At 49.5% G+C, this 21,521-nt stretch overlaps 1 protein-coding gene across 1 annotated transcript; it reads left to right on the top strand.

Annotated features, from left to right (window-relative positions):
• The first annotated feature begins 2,055 nt into the window (after window positions 1–2,055).
• On the top strand, window positions 2,056–12,471 carry LOC308469588 (uncharacterized protein). The gene is made up of 4 exons (XM_080992267.1): window positions 2,056–2,799; window positions 5,104–6,027; window positions 8,459–8,582; window positions 9,229–12,471. The coding sequence occupies exons 2-4, from the start codon at window positions 5,320–5,322 to the stop codon at window positions 10,233–10,235; spliced, it is 1,839 nt and encodes a 612-aa protein (XP_080848393.1). The 5' UTR covers window positions 2,056–2,799; window positions 5,104–5,319; the 3' UTR covers window positions 10,236–12,471.
• The last annotated feature ends 9,050 nt before the right edge of the window (window positions 12,472–21,521 follow it).

The following is a 21,521-nucleotide window of genomic DNA, read 5'->3' as shown; positions in this document are numbered from 1 at the left end:
TTTTGACTATACACGATTTGGGCTTTAGGCGCAATCCCCGGAATGTAATTCCTGAGTACGTTGTGGGCTTACTGTATTTGCGGGATGGTTTCAATCACGTATCAGCCAATTCCCGGGCCCTAAGGAAGTCAGATTATCCTCCACCAGGGCTAGGGCCTTCTCAGTGATGGCTCCGACCTGCTGGAATGCTCTGTCCCATGAGACCAGGGCCCTGCAGGATTTAACTTCCTTCTGCAGGGCCTGTAAGACAGAGCTATCCCACCTGGCTTTCAACTTGAACTTAGCCTGATCTTTTATTCCCCTTCCTTCCCTCCCCTCCCCTTTTTATGAAGATTACCCACTCTGGGATCCCACAGCTAATTCTCCCCTGGTCTCCTCGCTGGCCCAAATAAGACGAATTTAGCCAGCTAGCCCTGGTGATCATCTAATGTTTATTGGATGGATTTCCCCCCTAAATTGATTTTTGATTTTATTGTTATTCACATTTTATTTTATGCTGTTTTTTGTAGCATCAATTAAGTGTTTTAAATTTGTTGTTAGCCGCCCTGAGCCCAGTTTTCTGAACTGGGAAGGGCGGGGTATAAATAAAATATTATTATTATTATTATTATTATTATTATTATTATTATTCCAGTTGTGCAAAGCTGACTGGGAGGTCTGGCACAACAAAAAACCCTTCTCCAAAAGACCAGACTTTTCTGCTGTAAGCGATGGGGAAAACGCACAGGAAAGTATGGCACGACACTTGCTTTGAACCAACTACCCTCCCTGCAAGCAATCAGAACGAATGCCCAAATGTTATTATTATTACTAATAATAACCTCCCTGCAAAACTGAGCAGGGTGGGTGCTCCATAAACAGGTGGTCTAGAGCACTCTTAAGAGAGAATTTGACAGCTGGAGTCAGGGAGCTCCTGCATCTATTTTTAACATCAAAATAGTACTAATAATTGAGACACACACACCCAACCTGGCTGCCCGCCTCTCTCTCCTGCCGCTCCTGGCAACCGGATCAAAATGGTTAAAAACTGAGAATACTGCAAGATATTGCAACAAGCAATAATTTGCAGCCCACTCGCTTTCCCTGCCGTTGCAGATAGCTATTGCAGTTCACCTTCTAACAGGAGCCTTGCTCAACTCATAGTCTTCTTGCAGCAGCTTCCCAACAGGAAAGGCCCTTTCCTCGCTGTTGCACACAGCTGTATACAGTATATTCCTTTTTCCATTCATTTTTGGCCTTGCTAGGAAGCTCTGCTCGATCTGTTCAACCCTTTGGCTTGGCTCATACGGTAAAAATGTCATATGCCCTATCCCCGAAAACCCACCCTATTCCTGGAAGTCTGGAATTTGTTTTGGCTCATTTAAATTCTGAATTTTTTTAAAAAGACCAAATTATAATCCAAATTGTAATACAGTGGTACCTCGGGTTAAGTACTTAATTCGTTCCGGAGGTCCGTTCTTAACCTGAAACTGTTCTTAACCTGAAGCACCACTTTAGCTAATGGGGCCTCCTGCTGCTGCCACGCCGCAGGAGCACGATTTCTGTTCTCATCCTGAAGCAAAGTTCTTAACCCAAGGTAATATTTCTGGGTTAGCGGAGTCTGTAACCTGAAGCGTCTGTAACCTGAAGCGTCTGTAACCTGAGGTACCACTGTGTATATATATATATATATATATATATATATATAATTTTAATTGGATTATTATTGGATATGTTAATAGGATGTCTTTTATTGGAAAATTAATAAAAATGATTAAATTCTGAATTTTAAATTGCTATAACCCACTCTGGGACCTGCTGGCCAAGGACAGGTAATAATAATAATACAGTAATAATAATAATAATAATAATAATACTGTATTCATGTATATGTTTATAAATGCTAGTCGCTTGGATACCTTTTGGTAGCAAGTCACTAATACATTTTAATAATAAACAATAACATTTAAAAGTCTCCAAGTGATTAACATTTAAAAGCATATACCTAAAAACATTATCTCACATCTACATAAATTCAGTGTTGTTGTTGTTATTGTTGTTGCTGTTGCTTACCTTCTGCTGTGGATATCTTTCTCACAGGGCAATCCTATCTTTATGTCTTTGCAGATATAAGTCCCCTTAAAAACAAAAATGTTTCCAGGGGGCTTTGAACTTGAAAAGGCTGCAATTGACAATATTCCTCACGTAGCCCAGTCCTGTCCATCCAATATTTACTCTGATTAAATCTCAGCTGTTTTCAGCACCGGGTCGTCTCCCTTGTCGCCTCGCTCGATTGCACGGCTTTCTGCACGTGCTCAGATGCTGTATTTCATCAGCGCCGTTGCTGGGTTTTTTTTTGGGTTGTTTTGCACTTAAACGGTTACTCTACACATTTTCTTTCTGTGCTCAGGAATTTCTTGATCCCTAGCAAACATCAATCCTGCCTCTGCCTGGTGGCTTGTGCACCCAGCAGAGCCGAGATCAGGGACAGGGACACCCAGTCCTGACACCCTCCTTGCCATAGCTGTCAACGTTTCCCTTTTATCAAGGGGAATTCCCTTATTCCGAATAGGGTTCCTCGCAAGGAAAGGGAAAAGTTGACAGCTATGCTCCTCGCCCCGCTCCCTCCATCACCCATTGTGCTGGAGCAGAGCGACAGCTCGTGTGAACGGCCCCTTTAAGAGCCGGGATCAATAGAGTTCCGGGTGCTAGAGAGGACCAAGCAGGGTTTTTTGGGGGTGGGGGGGCGGGCCCCTTCCTTTCCTTTCCTGTCCATCAGAGGAAGCTGCACATTCTGCATGGCTGCAAGGAGCAGCAGAGGTGAGAGCCTTTTGCGCAGGGAGAGAGGTATCAAAGGGGAGAAGCAGGGGAGGAACAAAGCAAACGCATCAGTTAAAGGCGCTAGTCCCTTTGAGGCAGGCTGAAGATGCATCATTCTGGGCAGGGCTCCTGTGCCTTTATTTTTTTAGGGAGGGAAAGGGTTACCAACTAAGCCAGCCTTTCTCAACCTGTGGGTCCCCAGATGTTGTTGAAGTACAACTCCCATCACCCTTAGCTAGCAAGGCTAGAGCTCAGGGATGATGGGAGTTGTAGTCCAACAACATCTGGGGACCCACAGCGGTAGGAGGGGGGGAAGGGGTCTTGCTTTCTCCTTTTGACAAACCTTTGACATGCAGGAGTCGGGAGATGAATGCTTTCATTGCAGGGAGATAAATATTGCATGCCTCAAATCATGCTGCCCCCCCCCCCCCGTCACACTTTGGCACTCAGTTTCTTTTTATGTATAAATTTTGTTTTTGCATTTTCTATTTTACATAAGCAAATGAATTAAATACATAAACACATAATACCTTCTGACTTCCTCCCCCTCCCCCCAATTGTGGATTTTAATGTAATGATTTCCCCCTCTGCATCTCTATCATAACTCTTATTTTTATAAATCCTTTGCCAATCCATAGTTCAATTTTTTACTGCCAGTTTTCTGTCAATCCTGCCGATGTATGTAGTTGTTTACAATAGCTTTTCAAAAAAATTATAAACTTTCCCCATTCTTAATAAAAGACCCCCTCTTCCTGGTTTCTAATTCTTCCTGTAAGTTTTGCCATCTCTTTGGCACTCAGTTTCAGAGATGCACCAAAATATTTCATTTCCAGCCTTAGAATCATAGAATCTTGAGTTGGAAAGGAGTTGAAAGGTCATCTGGCGGTTCCCTCATTGCGAGAAGTAAGGTTACAGGGAACCAGGCAGAGGGCCTTCTTGGTAGTGGCGCCTGCCCTGTGGAACGCCTTCCCAGCAGATGTCAAGGCAATAAACAACTATTTTACTTTTAAAAGACAACTGAAGGCAGCCCTCTTTAGGGAAGTTTTTAATGTCTAATGCTGTATTGTTTTTAATATTCAGTTGGAAGCCGCCCAGAGTGGCTGGGGAAACTCAGCCAGATGGGCAGGGTATAAATAGTAAATTATTATTATTATTATTATTATTATTATTATTATTATTATTAAGTAGTCCAACCCCCTGCAATGCAGGAGTCTCAGCTAAAGCATCCATGACAGATGGCCATCCAACCTCTGCTTAAAAACCTCCAAGGAAGGAGAGTCCACCACCTCTTGTGGGAGTCTGTTCCACTGCCGAACAGCTCTTACTGTCAGAATATTTTTCCAAATGTTTAGTTGGAATCTCCTTCCTTGTAACCTGAAGCCATTGGTTTGAGTCCTACAATCCAGAGCAGTAGAAAACAAGCTTGCACCATCTTCCATGTGACAGCTGTTAAGATATTTGAAGATGGCTTTCATTTCTCCACTCAGTCTCCTCTTTTCCAGGCTACCCAGCTCCTTCAAGCACTCCTCATAAGGCTTAGTTTCCAGATCCTTGATTATCTTGGTTGCCCTCCTCTACACACATTCCAGCTTCTCAATATCGTTCTTAAACTGTGGTGCTCAGAATTGGACACAGTATTCCAAGTGTGGTCTGACTAAGGCAGAACAGAGTGGTACTATTACTGCCCTTGATCTGAACACTGTACTTCTTCTGATGCAGCCTTACCTGTTTCTCTCCTTCCACATTCTTGTCTTCCTCCTCTCCTGGTCTGCCCCGCAGAGGACCTTAAGGTCCATGAATAACCATAGTTTAGAGGTCCCGGGCCCTAAGGAAGTCAGATTATCCTCCACCAGGGCCAGGGCCTTCTCAGTGATGGCTCCAACCTGCTGGAATGCTCTGTCCCATGAGACCAGGGTCCTGCAAGATTTAACTTCCTTCTGCAGGGCCTGTAAGACAGAGCTATTCCGCCTGGCTTTCAATTTGAACTTAGCCTGATCTTTTATTCCCCTTCCTTCCCTCTCCCTCCCCTTACCCGCTCTGGGATCCCACAGCTAATTCTCCCCTGGTATCCTCGCTGGCCCAAATAAGACGAATTTAGCCAGCTAGCCCTGGTGATCATCTAATGTTTATTGGATTGACTTCCCCCCAAATCGATTTTTGATTTTATTGTTATTCACGTTTTATACCGTATTTTATGCTGGTTTTTTGTAGCATCAATTAAGTGTTTTAAATTTGTTGAGCCCAGTCTTCTGAACCGGGAAGGGCGGGGTATAAATAAAAATTTATTATTATTATTATTATTAGAGAAAAGTGCCCTGCTGTCAGTCATCTGGAAAAGTACCAGCTGCCGAAGCTGCATCGTCTGAATGGGGAGCTTGCCCGGTGTTCCCCTGGATGAAGCAGTTTCGTTGACATACTCTGCTGAGGAATTGCAGCAAGACTGGAGGCTTGGACGTTGATAGCGGACTGAGAGAGGACTGAATCTTTCCTTGGTGGGTTTTGGGTGGGACGAACACAAAAATGGCTACGGAACAGGAAGCGTCGGCAACCTTGGGCCTCCGTTTCCAGTCTGCGCCGGAGGATGTGGCTCTGCCCCCCGTGGACCCAGAGGGTCAGGATTCGGCAGCCAGGTTGGAAGAGCCTCACAAACTCCACCACACCGACCTTTGTGGGGAAAGCGAGGACCTCCTGAGCTGCAGTGGGGAGCAGGCGGTCAGAAGACCCAAGTGGGGCAACCCACCACTCCTGCTTCCTGCCCCTTGGGACGTCACAAAGACTTGCCTGCCTTCCTTGGATGGGCTGGCCGATCTGAGCAGAGAACAGGCCATACAACTCCTCCCAGGCCACGGTGGGGAAGCCAAACCGGCCTCCAGCTGCTTGGACTCTGAGGTGGGCTACTCAGACCCACGGGGGGATCCCTCGGAAAAGGGTGCCGTCCCCATGGAGGGGCAGCGGCTGAACTTCCGCCAGTTCCGTTACCAGGAGGTCGAGGGACCACGGGAAGTGTGCAGCCAGCTCTGGTACCTCTGCCACCGTTGGCTGAAGCCGGAGAGGCACACCAAGGAGCAGATCCTGGAGCTGCTGATCCTGGAGCAGTTCCTGGCCATCTTGCCCTCAGAGATCCAGACCTGGGTGAAGAGAGGAGGACCCGAGAGCTGCGCCCAGGCGGTGGCCCTGGCCGAGGGCTTCCTGCAAGGACAACGGGAAGCTGGGAGTTGCGGGGAGCAGGTGAGGTCAGATCTGTCCTGGACAAGACTTTAGAAAATGGAGAAACAGAGCAAAGGAGAGTTGGCTGCTCCCAGATGTATTTTATTCCACTGATCCATCACTTCCCATAGAATTGCATCTTGGAGAAGTACTGTATTTTTCACTCTATAAGACGCACCTTTTCCCTCCAAAAAAGTAAGGGGAAATGTGTGTGCGTCTTATGGAGCGAATGCAGGCTGCGTAGCTATCCCAGAAGCCAGAACAGCAAGAGGGATCTCTGCGCAGTGCTCCCTCTCGCTGTTCTAGCTTCTGGCTTAGCCCCTCAGTCTCTTCCCCCACCTCCTGGAAAAGCCCCCAAGAGCCGCGCTCCCTTTAAAGAGCCGCGCAGAGCGTGTGTGCGGCTCTTGGGGGCTTTTCCCCGAGGAGGGAGAAGGGCAACCTGTCAGTGATGGACTGCCCTTCTCCCTCCTCAGGGAAAAGCCTGCAAACACACGCTCCATGCGGCTTGTGAAAGGGAGCGCTGAGCAGAGCCTGGGATGCATACAGTCTCTGCTCAGAGCTCCCTTTAAAGAATATTTTTTTTCTTCCATTCCCCCCTCTAAAAACTAGGTGTGCCTTATGGCCAGGTGCGTCCTATGGAGCGAAAAATACAGTAACTCTTTTTCTTATGCATTCATGATGATTTGTGCTCTGGAAGGTATTGGGGCGGTGACACAGAATCCGCCTTACGGGTGGTGCTGTGGTCTAAACTACTGAGCCTCTTGGGCTTGCCGATCAGAAGGTTGGTGGTTCGAATCCCTGCAACGGGATGAGCTCCCAGTGCTCTGTCCAATGCTTTTTTCTAAAAAATGTTTAGGGGTACTCTCATTTTCCTACTCATGTTGAAATACTGCCCCTCAATGAGGCTAAACTTACATTCACAAAAAGTTTAGGAGTATTTTCTGCATCCCCCCAGAAAAAAAGCACTGGCTCTGCCCCAGCTCCTGCCAACCTAGCAGTTCGAAAGCACGCCAGTGCAAGTAGATAAATAGGTACCGCTGTGACAGGAAGGTAAACGGCGTTTCCGTGCGCTCTGGCTTCCGTCACGGTGTTCCGTTGCGCCAGAAGCAGTTTAGTCATGCTGGCCACATGACCCAGAAAGCTGTCTGTGGACAAACGCCGGCTCCCTCAGCCTGAAAGCGAGATTATTGTTTGCACCTGGAAATGTTTTGTGGGTGAACATGCTGCGTCCTTTCCAATCCACGCATGGCCTGTAACTTCCTTAATAAATTTGGTAACGATTTTTAAAACTGCAAATGTTGGGGTGTGGGTGTGCCGCTTTTGTTGTGTTGTAGCCCAGGAGCATCCCTTCCGGTCAGCAATAGCACAGTGACATTAGGGCAGCAGAACAGCTAGTAAATTGGGAATGATGTGTGGGCAGTCCAGTATAAATACACCACAAATGTGGCAGGGTCCACAAATGTGGCCGCTGGGACCACATAACACCGGGCCTGAGAGATCTGCATTGGCTCCCAGTACGTTTCCGAGCACAACTCAAAGTGTTGGTGCTGACCTTTAAAGCCCTAAATGGCCTCGATCCTGTATACCTGAAAGAGCGTCTCCACCCCCATCGTTCAGCCCGGACACTGAGATCCAGCGTCGAGGGCCTTCTGGTGGTTCCCTCGCTGTGAGAAGTGAGGTTACAGCGAACCAGGCAGAGGGCCTTCTCGATAGTGGCACCCACCCTGTGGAACACCCTCCCTTCAGATGTGAAGGAAATAAGCAGTTATCCTATTTTTAAAAGACATCTGAAGGCAGCCCTGTTTAGGGAAGTTTTAAATATTTAATGCTGTACTGTTTTTAACACTCGATTGGGAGCCGCCCAGAGTGGCTGGGGAAACTCAGCCAGATGGGCGGGGTATAAATAATATATTATTATTATTATTATTATCCCTTTCAAGCTCATCCAATCCGACTTCTGTTTCAAGTACTGTGGTACCTCGGGTTAAGAACTTAATTCGTTCCGGAGGTCCGTTCTTAACCTGAAACTGTTCTTAACCTGAAGCACCACTTTAGCTAATGGGGCCTCCTGCTGCTGCTGCGCTGCCAGAGCACGATTTCTGTTCTCATCCTGAAGCAAAGTTCTTAACCCGAGGTACTATTTGTGGGTTAGCGGAGTCTGTAACCTGAAGCGTCTGTAACCCGAGGTGCCACTGTACAGGACTTCTCTTGAAGAATCCTGGGAGCTATAGTTTGTCAAGAGTGCTGGGAACTGTAGCCCTGTGAGGTGGGGCGAATTCTGGGTGTGGGGGGGGGTGGGGGAGTCCTGTGCTTTAAATGCAAATACACCAGTCTGGAGGGGACATAAAAGCAGTTTTTAAAAGATGTATTTACAGAGGAGGCAGCAACAACTCTGTATCACCAGGTCCTCATTGGCCCTGTGATGGAAATCCTCGCTTCTCTTTTTTTCCAGGGGGTTTACCAGCAGGAGATGCCTGTGAATCCCCTTGAAGCTGATCAGGCTCCTTCAGAGACAGGAGAGAAGCAGCCGGATGCAGAGGTGAAGCAGGAGGGCAACAGGGGTGGCAGCTGCATGGGTAGGTGTGCTGATAGGGCACGTTGAATTTTCCAGCTTTCAACCTCCCCCTCCCCCCAAATCAGGGGTGCTAAAAAGTTGTAACATGACTTGGGGCTTCAAAAGATATTTTGGTGGGATTAATGTAATTCAGTTTTGCTTGCTTTGCAAAATGTGTGTAAAATGGCATAAAATTTACTAATCACGATTGCCAAGTACTTACGGTTTTATTATATATTAATATTATTTTTATAATTTAGTATCATTTAGCATTGCGTTATATTTTCAACCAAATTTCCTGAGATCCAGGAGGAGGCTTCCATGTATGTTTGCAGACGACCCGGTGCCATTTTGATTCAAGATGGCACCACAAACGTTTCATAACTGCACTGTTTTTAATCCATGGTTTAAGAATAGACCAGATTTTATGTGTTTGTTTGTAAGAATCCCTGAGCAGCCCTGCGTACAAGGCTACTAGCGGGAAACAGTTTGCCAAATGGACCTCTCTTAGTTCTCTGAAGGCCACCCCGTTTAGGGAAGTTTTTAATGTTTGATGTTTTATAGGGTTTTTAATATTCTGTTGGGAGCCGCCCAGAGCGGCTGGGGAAACCCAGCCAGATGAGTGGGGTATAAATAATAAATTATTATTATTATTATTTCACTCCCAGATGACAGACAGACGAGAGAAATGGAGGATTCACAGGTGAAAATTTCAGAGCCGGTGGAGCTGCCAGACAAGGGGGAAGGAAGGCGTTTCCTACTGACAACAGAGGAAGAAGAAGATGCTCCTTCAACGCAGCCTGGACCCAAGAGGAAGTTGGGAAAGGGCCCTGAGGAGAACGTCGCTTGCGGAGATGCCTCTGCCCACCTCGGCGAACCCGCGAACCAGCCAAAACCTCCCCGAGGCAAGCGGGAGACGACCTGTGGAGTTTGCGGGAAGAGCTTCAGCCGCCGGACGGGCCTGCTGGCCCACGAGAGGGTGCACACGGGCGAGAAGCCCTACAAGTGCCCTCACTGCGGGCGCAGCTTCCGCTCCAAGTCCACCCTGGTGGTTCACCAGAGGACCCACACGGGCGAGAAGCCCTACCGGTGCCAGGCCTGCGGGAAGAGCTTCCCGGTGACCACGCAGCTCATTGAGCACGAGAGGACCCACTCAGGCGAGAAGCCCTACCAGTGCGCCGAGTGCGGGCAGAGCTTCCGCCAGCGCTCGCACCTGAAGAACCACCAGAAGATCCACACGGGCCTCAAGCCCTTCAGGTGCTCGTACTGCGGCAAGGGCTTCAGCATCAGCTCGGACCTCATCCGGCACGAGAGGGCCCACACCGGAGAGAAGCCCTACCAGTGCCCGGACTGCGGGAAGCGCTTCTGCAACAGCTCACAGGTCATCACGCACCGCCGAGTCCACACCGGGGAAAAACCCTACAAGTGCCTGGAGTGCGGGAAAGGCTTCGCCGTCAGCCAGCAGCTCATCCGGCACCAGGCGGTCCACACGGGGGAAAAGCCCTACCAGTGCCTGGAGTGCGGGAAGACTTTCGGCGTCAGCACCCTCCTGGCCGGGCACCTGAGGATCCACACGGGGGAGAAGCCGTACGAGTGCTCTGAGTGCGGGAAGCGCTTCCGCCTCCGCTCGACGCTCATCACGCACCTGAAAATCCACGCGGCGAGGAAAAGTTAGGGCCGGAAGGGGAAGGTCAAGAAAGAGAGAGGGGGAGTTTGTGTAAAGAGGAATCAATGCTAGGTAAAAAGGTTTGAATCCCAGTGAAGGGGTGAGCTCCCGCCTTTGAAAGAAAGAAAAAGGTAAAGGACCCCTGGATGGTTAAGTCCAGTCATAGAATCATAGAGTTGGAAGAGACCACAAGGGCCATCGAGTCCAACCCCCTGCCAAGCAGGAAACACCATCAGAGCACTCCTGACATATGGTTGTCAAGCCTCTGCTTAAAGACCTCCAAAGAAGGAGACTCCACCACACTCCTTGGCAGCAAATTCCACTGTCGAACAGCTCTTACTGTCAGGAAGTTCTTCCTAATGTTTAGGTGGAATCTTCTTTCTTGTAGTTTGGATCCATTGCTCCATGTCCGCTTCTCTGGAGCAGCAGAAAACAACCTTTCTCCCTCCTCTATGTGACATCCTTTTATATATTTAAACATGGCTATCATATCACCCCTTAACCTCCTCTTCTCCAGGCTAAACATGCCCAGCTCCCTTAGCCGTTCCTCATAAGGCATCGTTTCCAGGCCTTTAACCATTTTGGTTGCCCTCCTCTGGACACGTTCCAGTTTGTCAGTGTCCTTCTTGAACTGTGGTGCCCAGAACTGGACACAGTACTCCAGGTGAGGTCTGACCAGAGCAGAATACAGTGGCAAAGGCGACCATGTTGGTGTTTTGCAACTTTGACCTGTTGCAGGACCTTAGCCAGACCTTAGCAGAGCATACGCAGAGTTCTTGAAAGCAGGCAGGATGTATGAAGCAGGAACCAGGAACTTGTTACTTATAGCTGTGTTTATTATTTACAGCAGACTTCAAGTTACTATAGTGGTACCTCAAGAATACATATGCTTCAGGTTACAGATGCTTCAGGTTACAGACTCTGCTAGTCCAGAAATAGTTAAACCACAGAGAATTGTAACTCTCTGAGGGGGACCAAGGGTTTACTAACAACTCATCAGTATCCTTAAAAGAACCACAGCTCCCAGAACTGCTTGAAGCCAGGATTGCTTGAAGTGCTATCGTAGCACTTTAAATGTATAGGGTGCGTGTGGCTGCTGACCCACCAAAATGTCGAAAGCGCTTCTCGTACAGGACCCTAGTTTGCACATCGCACGAAGCCAAGCCACACAGGCTCCCAGGGACGCCTCACTCCTCGCCCAATAATTTGCCGCTGTGCTGAGCTAAGCTTGGCTTGGCGTGTCCCCCAAACCAGGGGTCATGGTTGAACTAGCCATGGTTCAGACTAACCATGATTTGGCCTGTGGTTTACGGCTTGTAGTTTGGACAAGCTAGACCCACAAGCCCAGGTTGGGATGGAGTGCTAAGCTAAGCTACGGCTTACAATCATCAAATCATATAGCTGGAAGGGACCCTAAGGGTCCTATAGTCCAACCCCCTGCAATGCAAGAATCTCAACTGAAGCATCCAGGGCAACCTCTGCTTGAAAACCTAAGTTCAGTCTAGAACAGCAGCCAAGCAAACAGGATAAGGAAAGTGGCCGCAATCTCCTCTCCCAGAGTCCACACATCCAAGCTAATCCAGTGTTTCCCCAACTTGAGTCAGCTGTTTTGGGACTACAATTCCCATCATCCCCGACCGCCGGTCCTGCTAGCTAGGGATGATGGGAGTCGCAGTCCCAAAACAGCTGGAGACCCAAGTTGGGGAAACGCAGAGCTAAGTCATGGCTTGGCTTGGCAATGACACGTGAACCAGACTATCTTAACAGCAATCCTGTAAGGTAGGTCAGCACAAAACCCATAACGGAAAGACGAGATAGATTGGCTGAGGCAGGGGCAGCTTAAGAGTACCACAGGTGGGCGCGCATTTAGATCCTTCTGAACTACAACTCCCATCAGCCCCAGCAAGCATTGGGGTGTTGGGAGTTGTAGTTCAGCAACATCTAAGCATGTGGTTTGAACCTTACCCGTAGTGCGGCTTCTTAGCGTTGTGCTCTGACTTTTGAGGAAGGCTGAAAGAGGGTTTGTGCGAGGAGATACTTTGAAGAGCGACGGAGTAAGGAACAGGACAATATTGCTTGGAAGGTGGTTACGGGGCAAAGGGTGTTTGTATGGATATTCAGCACGTTAACATTTGACCCATAGTGGAAATGTGAAAAACCACCAAGGAGGTGACTTGTAGACAAACTGAGCCCAAGAGGGGCGTCCAGTAAACCTTTCCTTCCAAATAAATAAGTTCCAAACTTCCTGTCTCGTGTTTTCTGTCTGGGTGGTGTGTTTCAGGGGCTGGTGGCAACCTTTTTCATGTCAAGGCCCACCCAAAAGGACCTGGTGTTGGGCGAAGCCAAAAGCGAGGGGCCATTTCCCCCTCTCCTGCTGCCACCACCTTTTCTCTCTCCCTTTCTTTGACAGTCATGAGGATGTGTAGGGAAATAGCTTCTGATGAGGCTTTATCATTATTATCATTATCATTATCATTATCATTATTATTATTATTATCATCATCATCATTAATTAATTAATTAATTAATTACAGTGGTGCCTCGCAAGATGAAATTAATCCGTTCCGCGAGTCTCTTCGTCTTGCGGTTTTTTCGTCTTGCGAAGCACGGCTATTAGTGGCTATTAACGGCTTAGCGGCTTTAAGAAAAAGGAAACAAACTCGCAAGACATTTCGTCTTGCGAAGCAAGCCCATAGGGAAATTCGTCTTGCGGAACGACTCAAAAAACGGAAAACTCTTTCGTCTAGCGAGTTTTTCGTCTTGCGAGGCATTCGTCTTGCGGGGCACCACTGTATTAACAATTTATTACCTGCCTTTCACACCGCAGCCCTAGGGAGGGTTGCAGCCATTAAAATGCAATATCAAAAACAATTCAAAACAAGTTACGAAAATAAGATGGGTCTTTAAAATATACAGGCGCCAAAAGCCAGGGCAAAAAGGTGTGTCTTCAGCATTCACCAAAATTAGGTCTGGAGTCTAGAAGGATCATTGACACAGATAGTGGGAGGACAAACATTTGGTCCTCCAGCAGTTGCTGAACTACATCTCCCATCAGCCCTTGGCCATGCTGGCTGCGGCCAATGGGAACTGTAGTTCAGCAGCATCTGGAGGACCAAAAGTTCCCTACACCTGATTTCTGCTGCTCCTTTATTGATGGTCCAAGGTTTTACACATCTGAAGGGAGCTAAGGGTGGAAAAGCCATGTTCTTGAGGTGGGTGGGTCCAGAATTGAAAGTGGGTGCGTTGACGTCAAAGGGGTGGGTAGGGTGCTGGTGGATAAGCCCCCCTTTCTCCTTTGTCTTTACCTTATCTCCCCCTCCTTCTCACCAACATGAAACGAAGCTGAGGGCCACATGAAATTGGACTGAGGGCCACTTGATTATTATTTGTTTAATGGATCTCTTCCCATGAGGCGTTCCTGATTAAACATGCCACAAAAACATATACAAAATGATTGTGTATATAAAAACAGCTTTAAAATTGCATATCTGGATGCAATTAAAAGCCAATTACATATATTTGGAAACAGCAAGACATAGGCAGAGTCAAGTCAAATCCAGTCCAGATACAAACTGGAATTTTAAAGCAATGCAGTCACCTGTTGTGCCATCTTACCTTGTGACAAATGCCTGATGTTTCGAGGAGGCACCCTGACAAAGGGACTGCCCAAAGCAGAAGGGGTGTAACCCCCAACACACCATTGTTCAGGGTGAGCTCTATTTTGGGCAGCATCGAGGGGATGCTGTTGCAACGGTATTGTTCAATAAAGATCGCCTACTGGCTGCTCAAGGATTCCCGGAGGTCCATGCAGGTCTTTGGATTGCAGGGAGAATTTGCACTGGCTAAAATTCCCCCTGGTATTTTTCCGTTATCAGTGCTGAGGGTTGTTATGCGGCACCCCTGTTCCCTTCCGAGAGCTACGATTCCCTGGGAAGAGGCCAAGACTCCCGGTGATCAATCAAACCTGCCCCTGGTTTACCTCAGCGCGGAGCGGGGACGTCTCTGCCAATCAAACGCTGCTGAGGTAAACCAGGTGTTTGAGTGGCAGAGCTGCCGCCGCTCGGCCTCTTCCTCCCGTTGCCATCACCGGGAGTCTTGGCTTCACGGCGGGTTCCGGCTTTGCGACGTGGGCCGGATTTATGAGCCGGGGGGGTGCATCCGGCCCCCGGGCCTTAGTTTGCCGACAAAGAACAAAGGACAATAGTCCCACATCACGGAACACAGTAGTACAAAACATCCTGTCTCCGTCACTTCCCACACTGTGGAATGAAAACATACACCGTCATGTGATAGACAACAATCCCATGATTGCAAACATGGAGCAAGAATCCTAACAGGCTACCCATCTCTAGGAAGGTGAGAAAATGTTCCATAGGGAGCCCATCATCTGGTGAGACATACCTTATAATAACAGTGAGCTGATCAACATGGGACAGGACAGATAAACTGAAGCACTCTGCAGTTTTTAAATCCTCTAAAATTGATCCTCTTACTTGGGTAAATTCATCACATATTGTTTTAGAAAGGTAGGATGTGACACCTGAGCCTCCATTTCCAAATTCTTTTATATGGTTTGCTAGAAAAGGATCAAATTTTGCAATAAGTTCAAGTTGTTGTTTAGTCGTTTAGTCGTGTCCGACTCTTCGTGACCCCATGGACCAGAGCATGCCAGCCACTCCTGTCTTCCACTGCCTCCCGCAGTTTGGTCAAACTCATGTTGGTAGCTTCGAGAACCAAATATTTCCTCATCTCCTCTGAAGGTAAACCATGCTCTGCCAGAGTTATTATGCCTGCAACAACTCATTCAAGAACATGTTTCCAGTGCTGCCGTTCATTATGTATCTGTTCTGCTAGTTGACAGTCAATTGTTGAGCCACGTTTTCTTCTTGTAAGATATGCTACTGAAGCTGTTCTATGGTCTTCAGAGTTTTCATGACTTGGAACTAAATAGGTGTTGCGCCAATCAGAAAATCCATCTGATGATAATGGTGTGGAAGAATCTGAAAAGAGCTTGCACACAAAACAGTATACATGACCAGTTTCTGGTGAATATACTAACCATTCTCTGCAGTATTTTTCGCCATTAGTCGTTTGGGATAGAACAAGCTCATTGAAAAATATCTGTCTTGGTTTGCAAAAGACCTCTGACTTTTCAAATAAACCATCTGAGTGCTGAGACTCTGACGGACCTTTTTCTACCCAATATACAATGTCATCTTTGCTTAAATCACCCCATAGCCCAACACCATTCTGTTTGTATTTTGATGTTAAATCTTCTGTGCTTGTACTACTTTCTGGTTGGTCAATCTGAATATTTCTTGCTTCAGTCATTGAAGCAGATTCTATAGAACTAGATGTACCAGGTTCTGTATCAGGAATGGGACGACTCGCTGTGGTATAGGCTTTGGGTTCCTCAGGCCCCTTATCTGTCTATCTAATTTTGGTCATTTGCTAAGGTCTTCTTCAGTTTTCTGCTTCTCCTTCCTCTTTTGGTCTCCACTTTTGTAACTTCTGGTTGACATTTTAGAAACTGTAAGTAAGATACTTAATATAGTTATAATATTTATATATAGTATTATAGCAAGTGGGGATAAGAGGGAATTGCACTAGTAAATCATAATATAGGCCTACAAAATAATAAAGATGAATATTTTTCTAAAGTAATTTTATAATGGGATCAAAATGAATAAATTACATATTACATGAAATCAATCAGTAGGCATAAGACTCATACCCTTAGTCCTGATGCACAGCGTAAATCAATAATGCAGAGTTTTTAAGTGAAAGAATTAGAGCTTTACTGATTTAAAATACAGTGGTACCTCAGGATGTGAACAGGATCCATTCCGGAGCCCCGTTCGCATCCTGAAGCGAACGCAACCCGCGACCATGCATCTGTACGTGTGCGGGTCGCGATTCGCCACTTCCACGCATGCGTGTGATGTCATTTTGACCGTCAGCGCATGTGCGAGCGATAAAACCTGGAAGTAACGCATTCCATTACTTCCGGGTTGCTGTGGAGCGCAACCCAAAAGCGTTCAACCTGAAGCACATTTAACTTGAAGTATGTGTTATGTAGTGTAGTTTCACCCTGGGCCAACAGGGGGATACTGTATATAGTTTTCACTCAGGTCTGTAGATAGTTTTCACTCAGGTCCGCGCCAGTTATTTTAGGCGGGAACTCTGGGCTGTTGTGGTTACAATGTTGACAGCCGGCTGCCTATAAATACAGGCCGCCTGAGCTGTCCGCAGTCAGTTCTATTCCAGCTTACCATAATAAAGAGCTACTTGAAGAAATCGCTGTGCCGGCTGCTATGTCAACCCACGACTCTACACTGGCGACGAAGGTGGGATGGATGGACATCAGAGCACAGCCAGATGCGGCCAGCCTCTGAACTGAGCTGAATCACTGAGCTGAATCACAGAGCGAAATCACTGAGCGAAATCACTGGGCAGAACCAATTCAGAGCTGACTGTTCTGGCTAGAGCACTGTGTTCCATCCATCGCCCTTCACGCCGGCATCGGAATCATGGCTTCACTTGTGCCTCTACTGCCGTTTGCGCCAGCCTCTGAATCATGGGACTCCTACCTCGCTCGGTTCGACTGCTACCTCCAAGCCAACGAGCTGACAGCAGTATCAAAGGATCGGAAGCGGGGCCTATTCCTCAGCCTCTGTGGGCCTGAGGTGTTTGAGACGGCCCGAGCGTTGGTTGCGCCTGAAGCAGTCCAGGCAACACCATGGGACACGATCCAAGAGAAGCTCCGCAACCACTACGCACCAAAGCCGTCCAAGATTGCTGCCCGCCATGCGTTCTACCACCGGAACCAGGCAGAGGGGGAGTCAATCAACAACTACACCACCGCCCTGCGACAGGCTGCAATGCACTGTGAGTTCCGAGACTTAGACGATGCCCTGATGGATCGAATCGTCTGCGGGGTCCGGGACATCCATCTGCAACGGCGCCTCCTAGCCAAGCCAGACCTCACGCTACAGAAAGCCATTGAGGAGGCTGTGGCCTCAGAAGCTGCTGAACGCTCCGCCCAGGAGATCCGCAAGTCCAGCAGCCCGCGTCTTGCTAGGGAGCCAGTTCCGGTGCATCATGAAGAGGCCAGCAGTGAGGAGGCATCCTCCAGTGAAGACGATGACGTGCACCAGACAAAGCGGGAGCGCAGGAAGTTCCAAAAGAAGTCCAAGGGCCAACCGGAATGTGCTGGCTGCGGAGGCAACCATTCCCGTGCCAAGTGTCGATTCAGAGACGCCATCTGTAGGAAGTGTTCCAGAAGGGGCCACATCGCTAAGGTCTGCCGATCGGCTCCGTCTGACACCCCCCCTTCATCGACTCGCAAGTCCAAGTCTTCACTCCAGTCTGCCAAGGAAAGTTGTTTCGCTCTCACCAACTGCCGCTGCCCGTCTGGAACCACGATTGGCCAAACCGACTCGCCTACGCGACGCAAGCTGAACGTCACGGTGCTCATTGAAGGAGCTCCATGTGACATGGAGATCGACACCGGGTCTGCCCTGTCCATCGTGTCATGGAGCACCATCAAAAGACTGGTACCCAGAGTGTCCAAAAGGCAACTCGACTCTCACCGCGTCCACCTGAGAGACTACCAGGGAAACGACATTCCCGTGGTAGGCGTTGGCCGGTTCCGGATCGCCTTCAAGGATTTTTCGGGCCTGCTCCGGTTGGTGGTGGTCGAAGGTCAGCGGCCAAGCCTCCTAGGGCTAGACTGGTTTGATGCCCTCGGCCTGGAAGTCACCGGCATCAACTGCATCTCTAATGCAGAGACTGAGGGTCTGGTCAAAGACTTTGCCGAGGTTTTTTGACGGCACCTTGGGCCAATATACAGGTACGCCCATCTCCTTTAGCCTTGATCCACAAGTCGCCCCCATCAAGCTAAAGCCACGCCGGGTTCCCTTTGCTCTCAAGGCTAAGGTGGACGAACAACTGGACAAACTGATCGCCCAAGGAGTTTTGGAGCCGGTTGACCACGCAAAGTGGGAAACCCCCATCGTCACGCCTGTCAAGCCAGATGGGTCGGTGAGAATCTGCGCTGACTACAAGTGCACGATCAACAAGGCACTTCAGCAGCACGCTTATCCGGTTCCTGTTGTCCAACACCTGCTGCATTCCCTGGGTGAGGGTAAGGTCTTCGCTAAGCTGGACCTTGCCCAAGCCTATCAACAACTGCCAGTCGATGATGCCACTGCTGAAGCCCAGACGATCGTCACCCACCGGGGGGCATTCCGTTGCCGCCGGTTGCAGTTCGGGGTGAGTGTGGCTCCTGGCATCTTCCAAAGCCTTATGGAGCGTCTCCTGCAAGGGCTTCCAGGCGTGGTACCATATTTTGATGACGTCTTGGTGTCTGCAGACTCACACCAGCAGCTGTTCGAGCGCCTCCGTGCCGTGCTGACCAGGTTCCAGGAGGCCGGGCTCAAGGTAAAGAGGGAGAAGTGCCAGATCGCCGTTCCACAGGTAGAGTTCCTGGGCTATCTTATCAATGCCTCCGGTCTTCATCCAACCACATCCAAGATCCGCGCTATCCAGCAGGCCCCCACTCCAAAGAACAAAACGGAGTTGCAGGCATTCCTGGGGCTGCTGAACTTTTATAACATGTTCCTGCCCCACAAAGCCACAGTGGCTGAGCCTCTTCACCGACTCCTTAGCACTAAGACGCCTTGGGCCTGGGGTCATCGGGAGACGGCGGCCTTCAACGCGGTCAAGGCTCTCCTTTCTTCAGACAGTGTGCTGGTACAGTACAGTGAATCCAGGCCGCTGGTCCTTGCCTGCGACGCCTCACCTTTTGGCATCGGGGCTGTCCTTAGTCACCGTTTTCCAGATGGAAGAGAAGCACCGCTCGCCTACTTTTCCAGGACACTATCTCCGACGGAACGGAATTACAGCCAGCTCGACAAGGAGGCATTGGCACTTGTGGCTGGAGTGAAGAGGTTCCATGAATACCTCTATGGCAGGACTTTTGACCTCATCACTGACCACAAGCCACTCCTGGGCCTCCTCGCCGGTGATCGTCCAACTCCACCGGTCCTCTCACCACGCATGCTGCGATGGACTGTTTTCCTGGCTGCCTACCACTACCGGCTCATCCATCGCCCGGGGAAATCGATGGGCCATGCCGACGCCCTCAGCCGTTGCCCTCTTCCAGCATTTGTGGAAGACCCGGCTCCAGCTTCATCGCTCCTTCTGATTGAGGATCTTCCGGCAGCGCCTGTATCGGCTGCCACTGTGGCCTCCGCATCTGCCCAGGATCGCACCATCAGCCGGGTGCTCAACTGGGTGTGGAGGGGGTGGCCACAAGGGCCCTTTGCATCGGAGTTCCAGCCCTTCGCAACCAGACAACATGAACTCTCAGCTCATCGCGGCTGTCTGCTGTGGGGAGACCGCGTCGTGATTCCCCAGGGACTCCGTCAGCGCGTCCTGGAGGCTCTGCACGTTGGCCACCCGGGAATTGTCAAAATGAAGGCGTTGGCTCGGTGTTACGTCTGGTGGCCTAATATGGACGATGCCATCACTGCCTGGGTGTCCGCCTGTCAAGCGTGCCAGGAGTCGAGGCCTGCACCACCGGCAGCTAAGGGACACACCTGGGAGACGCCAAAGACACCCTGGTCGAGGGTGCACATCGATCTGGCTGGCCCCTTTCACGGCCGGACCTTTATGGTAGTGGTGGACGCCTATTCCAAATGGCTGGAGGTCGCCCTGATGCCCTCCACCACTACTGAAGCTGTCATCCGGGTGCTGCGAGGCCTGTTTGCAACGCATGGGTATCCTGATGTCCTTGTCTCTGACAACGGACCGCAGTTCACGTCAGGCACGTTTGAGCGATATCTTTTGGGACTGGGCATCCGCCATGCCCTAACGGCACCCTTTCATCCATCCAGCAACGGGCAAGCGGAAAGAATGGTGCGCTCGACAAAAGAGGCACTGGCGCGCCTGGACCGGGGAGACTGGCATGAGCGGGTCGCCGAATACTTGTTCGTGCAACACATCACCCCTCACGCGGCCACAGGGAGGAGTCCTGCTGAACTGCTTATGGGCCGCCGCCTCAGGTCACCGCTCGACCAGCTACACCCAGACTTTGCCGTGGCTGAACCCCCAGGCTGTGCCAACGCACCACGGTCATTTGTCCCAGGAAACCAGGTCTTTGCCCGGAACTATGTGGGGGACATCCCTTGGGTGCCAGCCACAGTAGTGGGAGTCACTGGACCTCGCTCGTACCAGGTGGCACTCGAAGACGGACGCTTGTGGCGACGGCACATAGACCAGCTTAGGCGCAGGGTTGGGGACTTGGACACTACCGAGGTGCCCCCAACTGCGCTGGCGGCTCCAGAAGAGACACGTACAGATGGCGAGGCCCCACCTACACCTCCCTCGCAAACTGCCAGCGTGGAGCCGAACCAAGCCGTTTCAGAACAGACTCGGACCACTCCACTTGCGGAGGCTCCACTCACAGCAGCGGATCCAGGGGAGTTGGTTCCAACGCCACCTAGGGTCGCACCACAGCCTCAGCGAGAACTGTGTGGCCCTCCGGACTTGGCTACCAGCCCCCGGCGGTCTGGCAGAGTTTCCAAGCGCCCAACTCATTTAAAGGACTATGTTGTTGGACAGGTATCACTGTTGGTCTAAGTATGGGAAATGTAACCGATATGCTTTTGTGCCTAATTGAACCATTACGCGTAGTGCTGTATATAAGGAAACCATTACGATTGTAACTAACGCCTTATCTCGGTGGGGAGGGGTGTTATGTAGTGTAGTTTCACCCTGGGCCAACAGGGGGATACTGTATATAGTTTTCACTCAGGTCTGTAGATAGTTTTCACTCAGGTCCGCGCCAGTTATTTTAGGCGGGAACTCTGGGCTGTTGTGGTAACAATGTTGACAGCCGGCTGCCTATAAATACAGGCCGGCTGAGCTGTCCGCAGTCAGTTCTATTCCAGCTTACCATAATAAAGAGCTACTTGAAGAAATCGCTGTGCCGGCTGCTATGTCAACCCACGACTCTACAGTATGACTGTAAACTTCTTCATAAACAACATGGTTCCAAACAGTTTGACTGAGATTACATACTGACTCTGCTCACAACTGAGGCAGACTGACTCTGACTGAAATCTTACAGAGAACGCTGAGAGAAAATGGCTGCTACTTATAAGGAGAATGAGTCACATTTGCTATAAGGAGCTGATGATCTGAGCCACAGTCAGCTCCAGGTCTTGTTTTTGCTGACTGTATAGAGCTTCTCCATCTTTGGCTGCAGATAATATAATCAATCTGATTTCG

This window comes from Podarcis pityusensis, assembly GCF_964106645.2.
Source record: "Podarcis pityusensis genome assembly, chromosome: 2".
Classification (NCBI taxonomy): Eukaryota; Metazoa; Chordata; class Lepidosauria; order Squamata; family Lacertidae; genus Podarcis; species Podarcis pityusensis.
This window is presented reverse-complemented; position numbering and strand designations above follow the sequence as displayed.

Excerpts from the sequence above, each read along its gene's own strand:
- LOC308469588 (XM_080992267.1), top strand. The coding sequence starts at position 5,320 with ATGGCTACGGAACAGGAAGCGTCGGCAACCTTGGGCCTCCGTTTCCAG. Across the intron at positions 6,028-8,458 it reads CTGGGAGTTGCGGGGAGCAG|GGGGTTTACCAGCAGGAGAT; the intron begins GTGAGGTCAGAT and ends CTTTTTTTCCAG. Across the intron at positions 8,583-9,228 it reads CAGGGGTGGCAGCTGCATGG|ATGACAGACAGACGAGAGAA; the intron begins GTAGGTGTGCTG and ends TTTCACTCCCAG.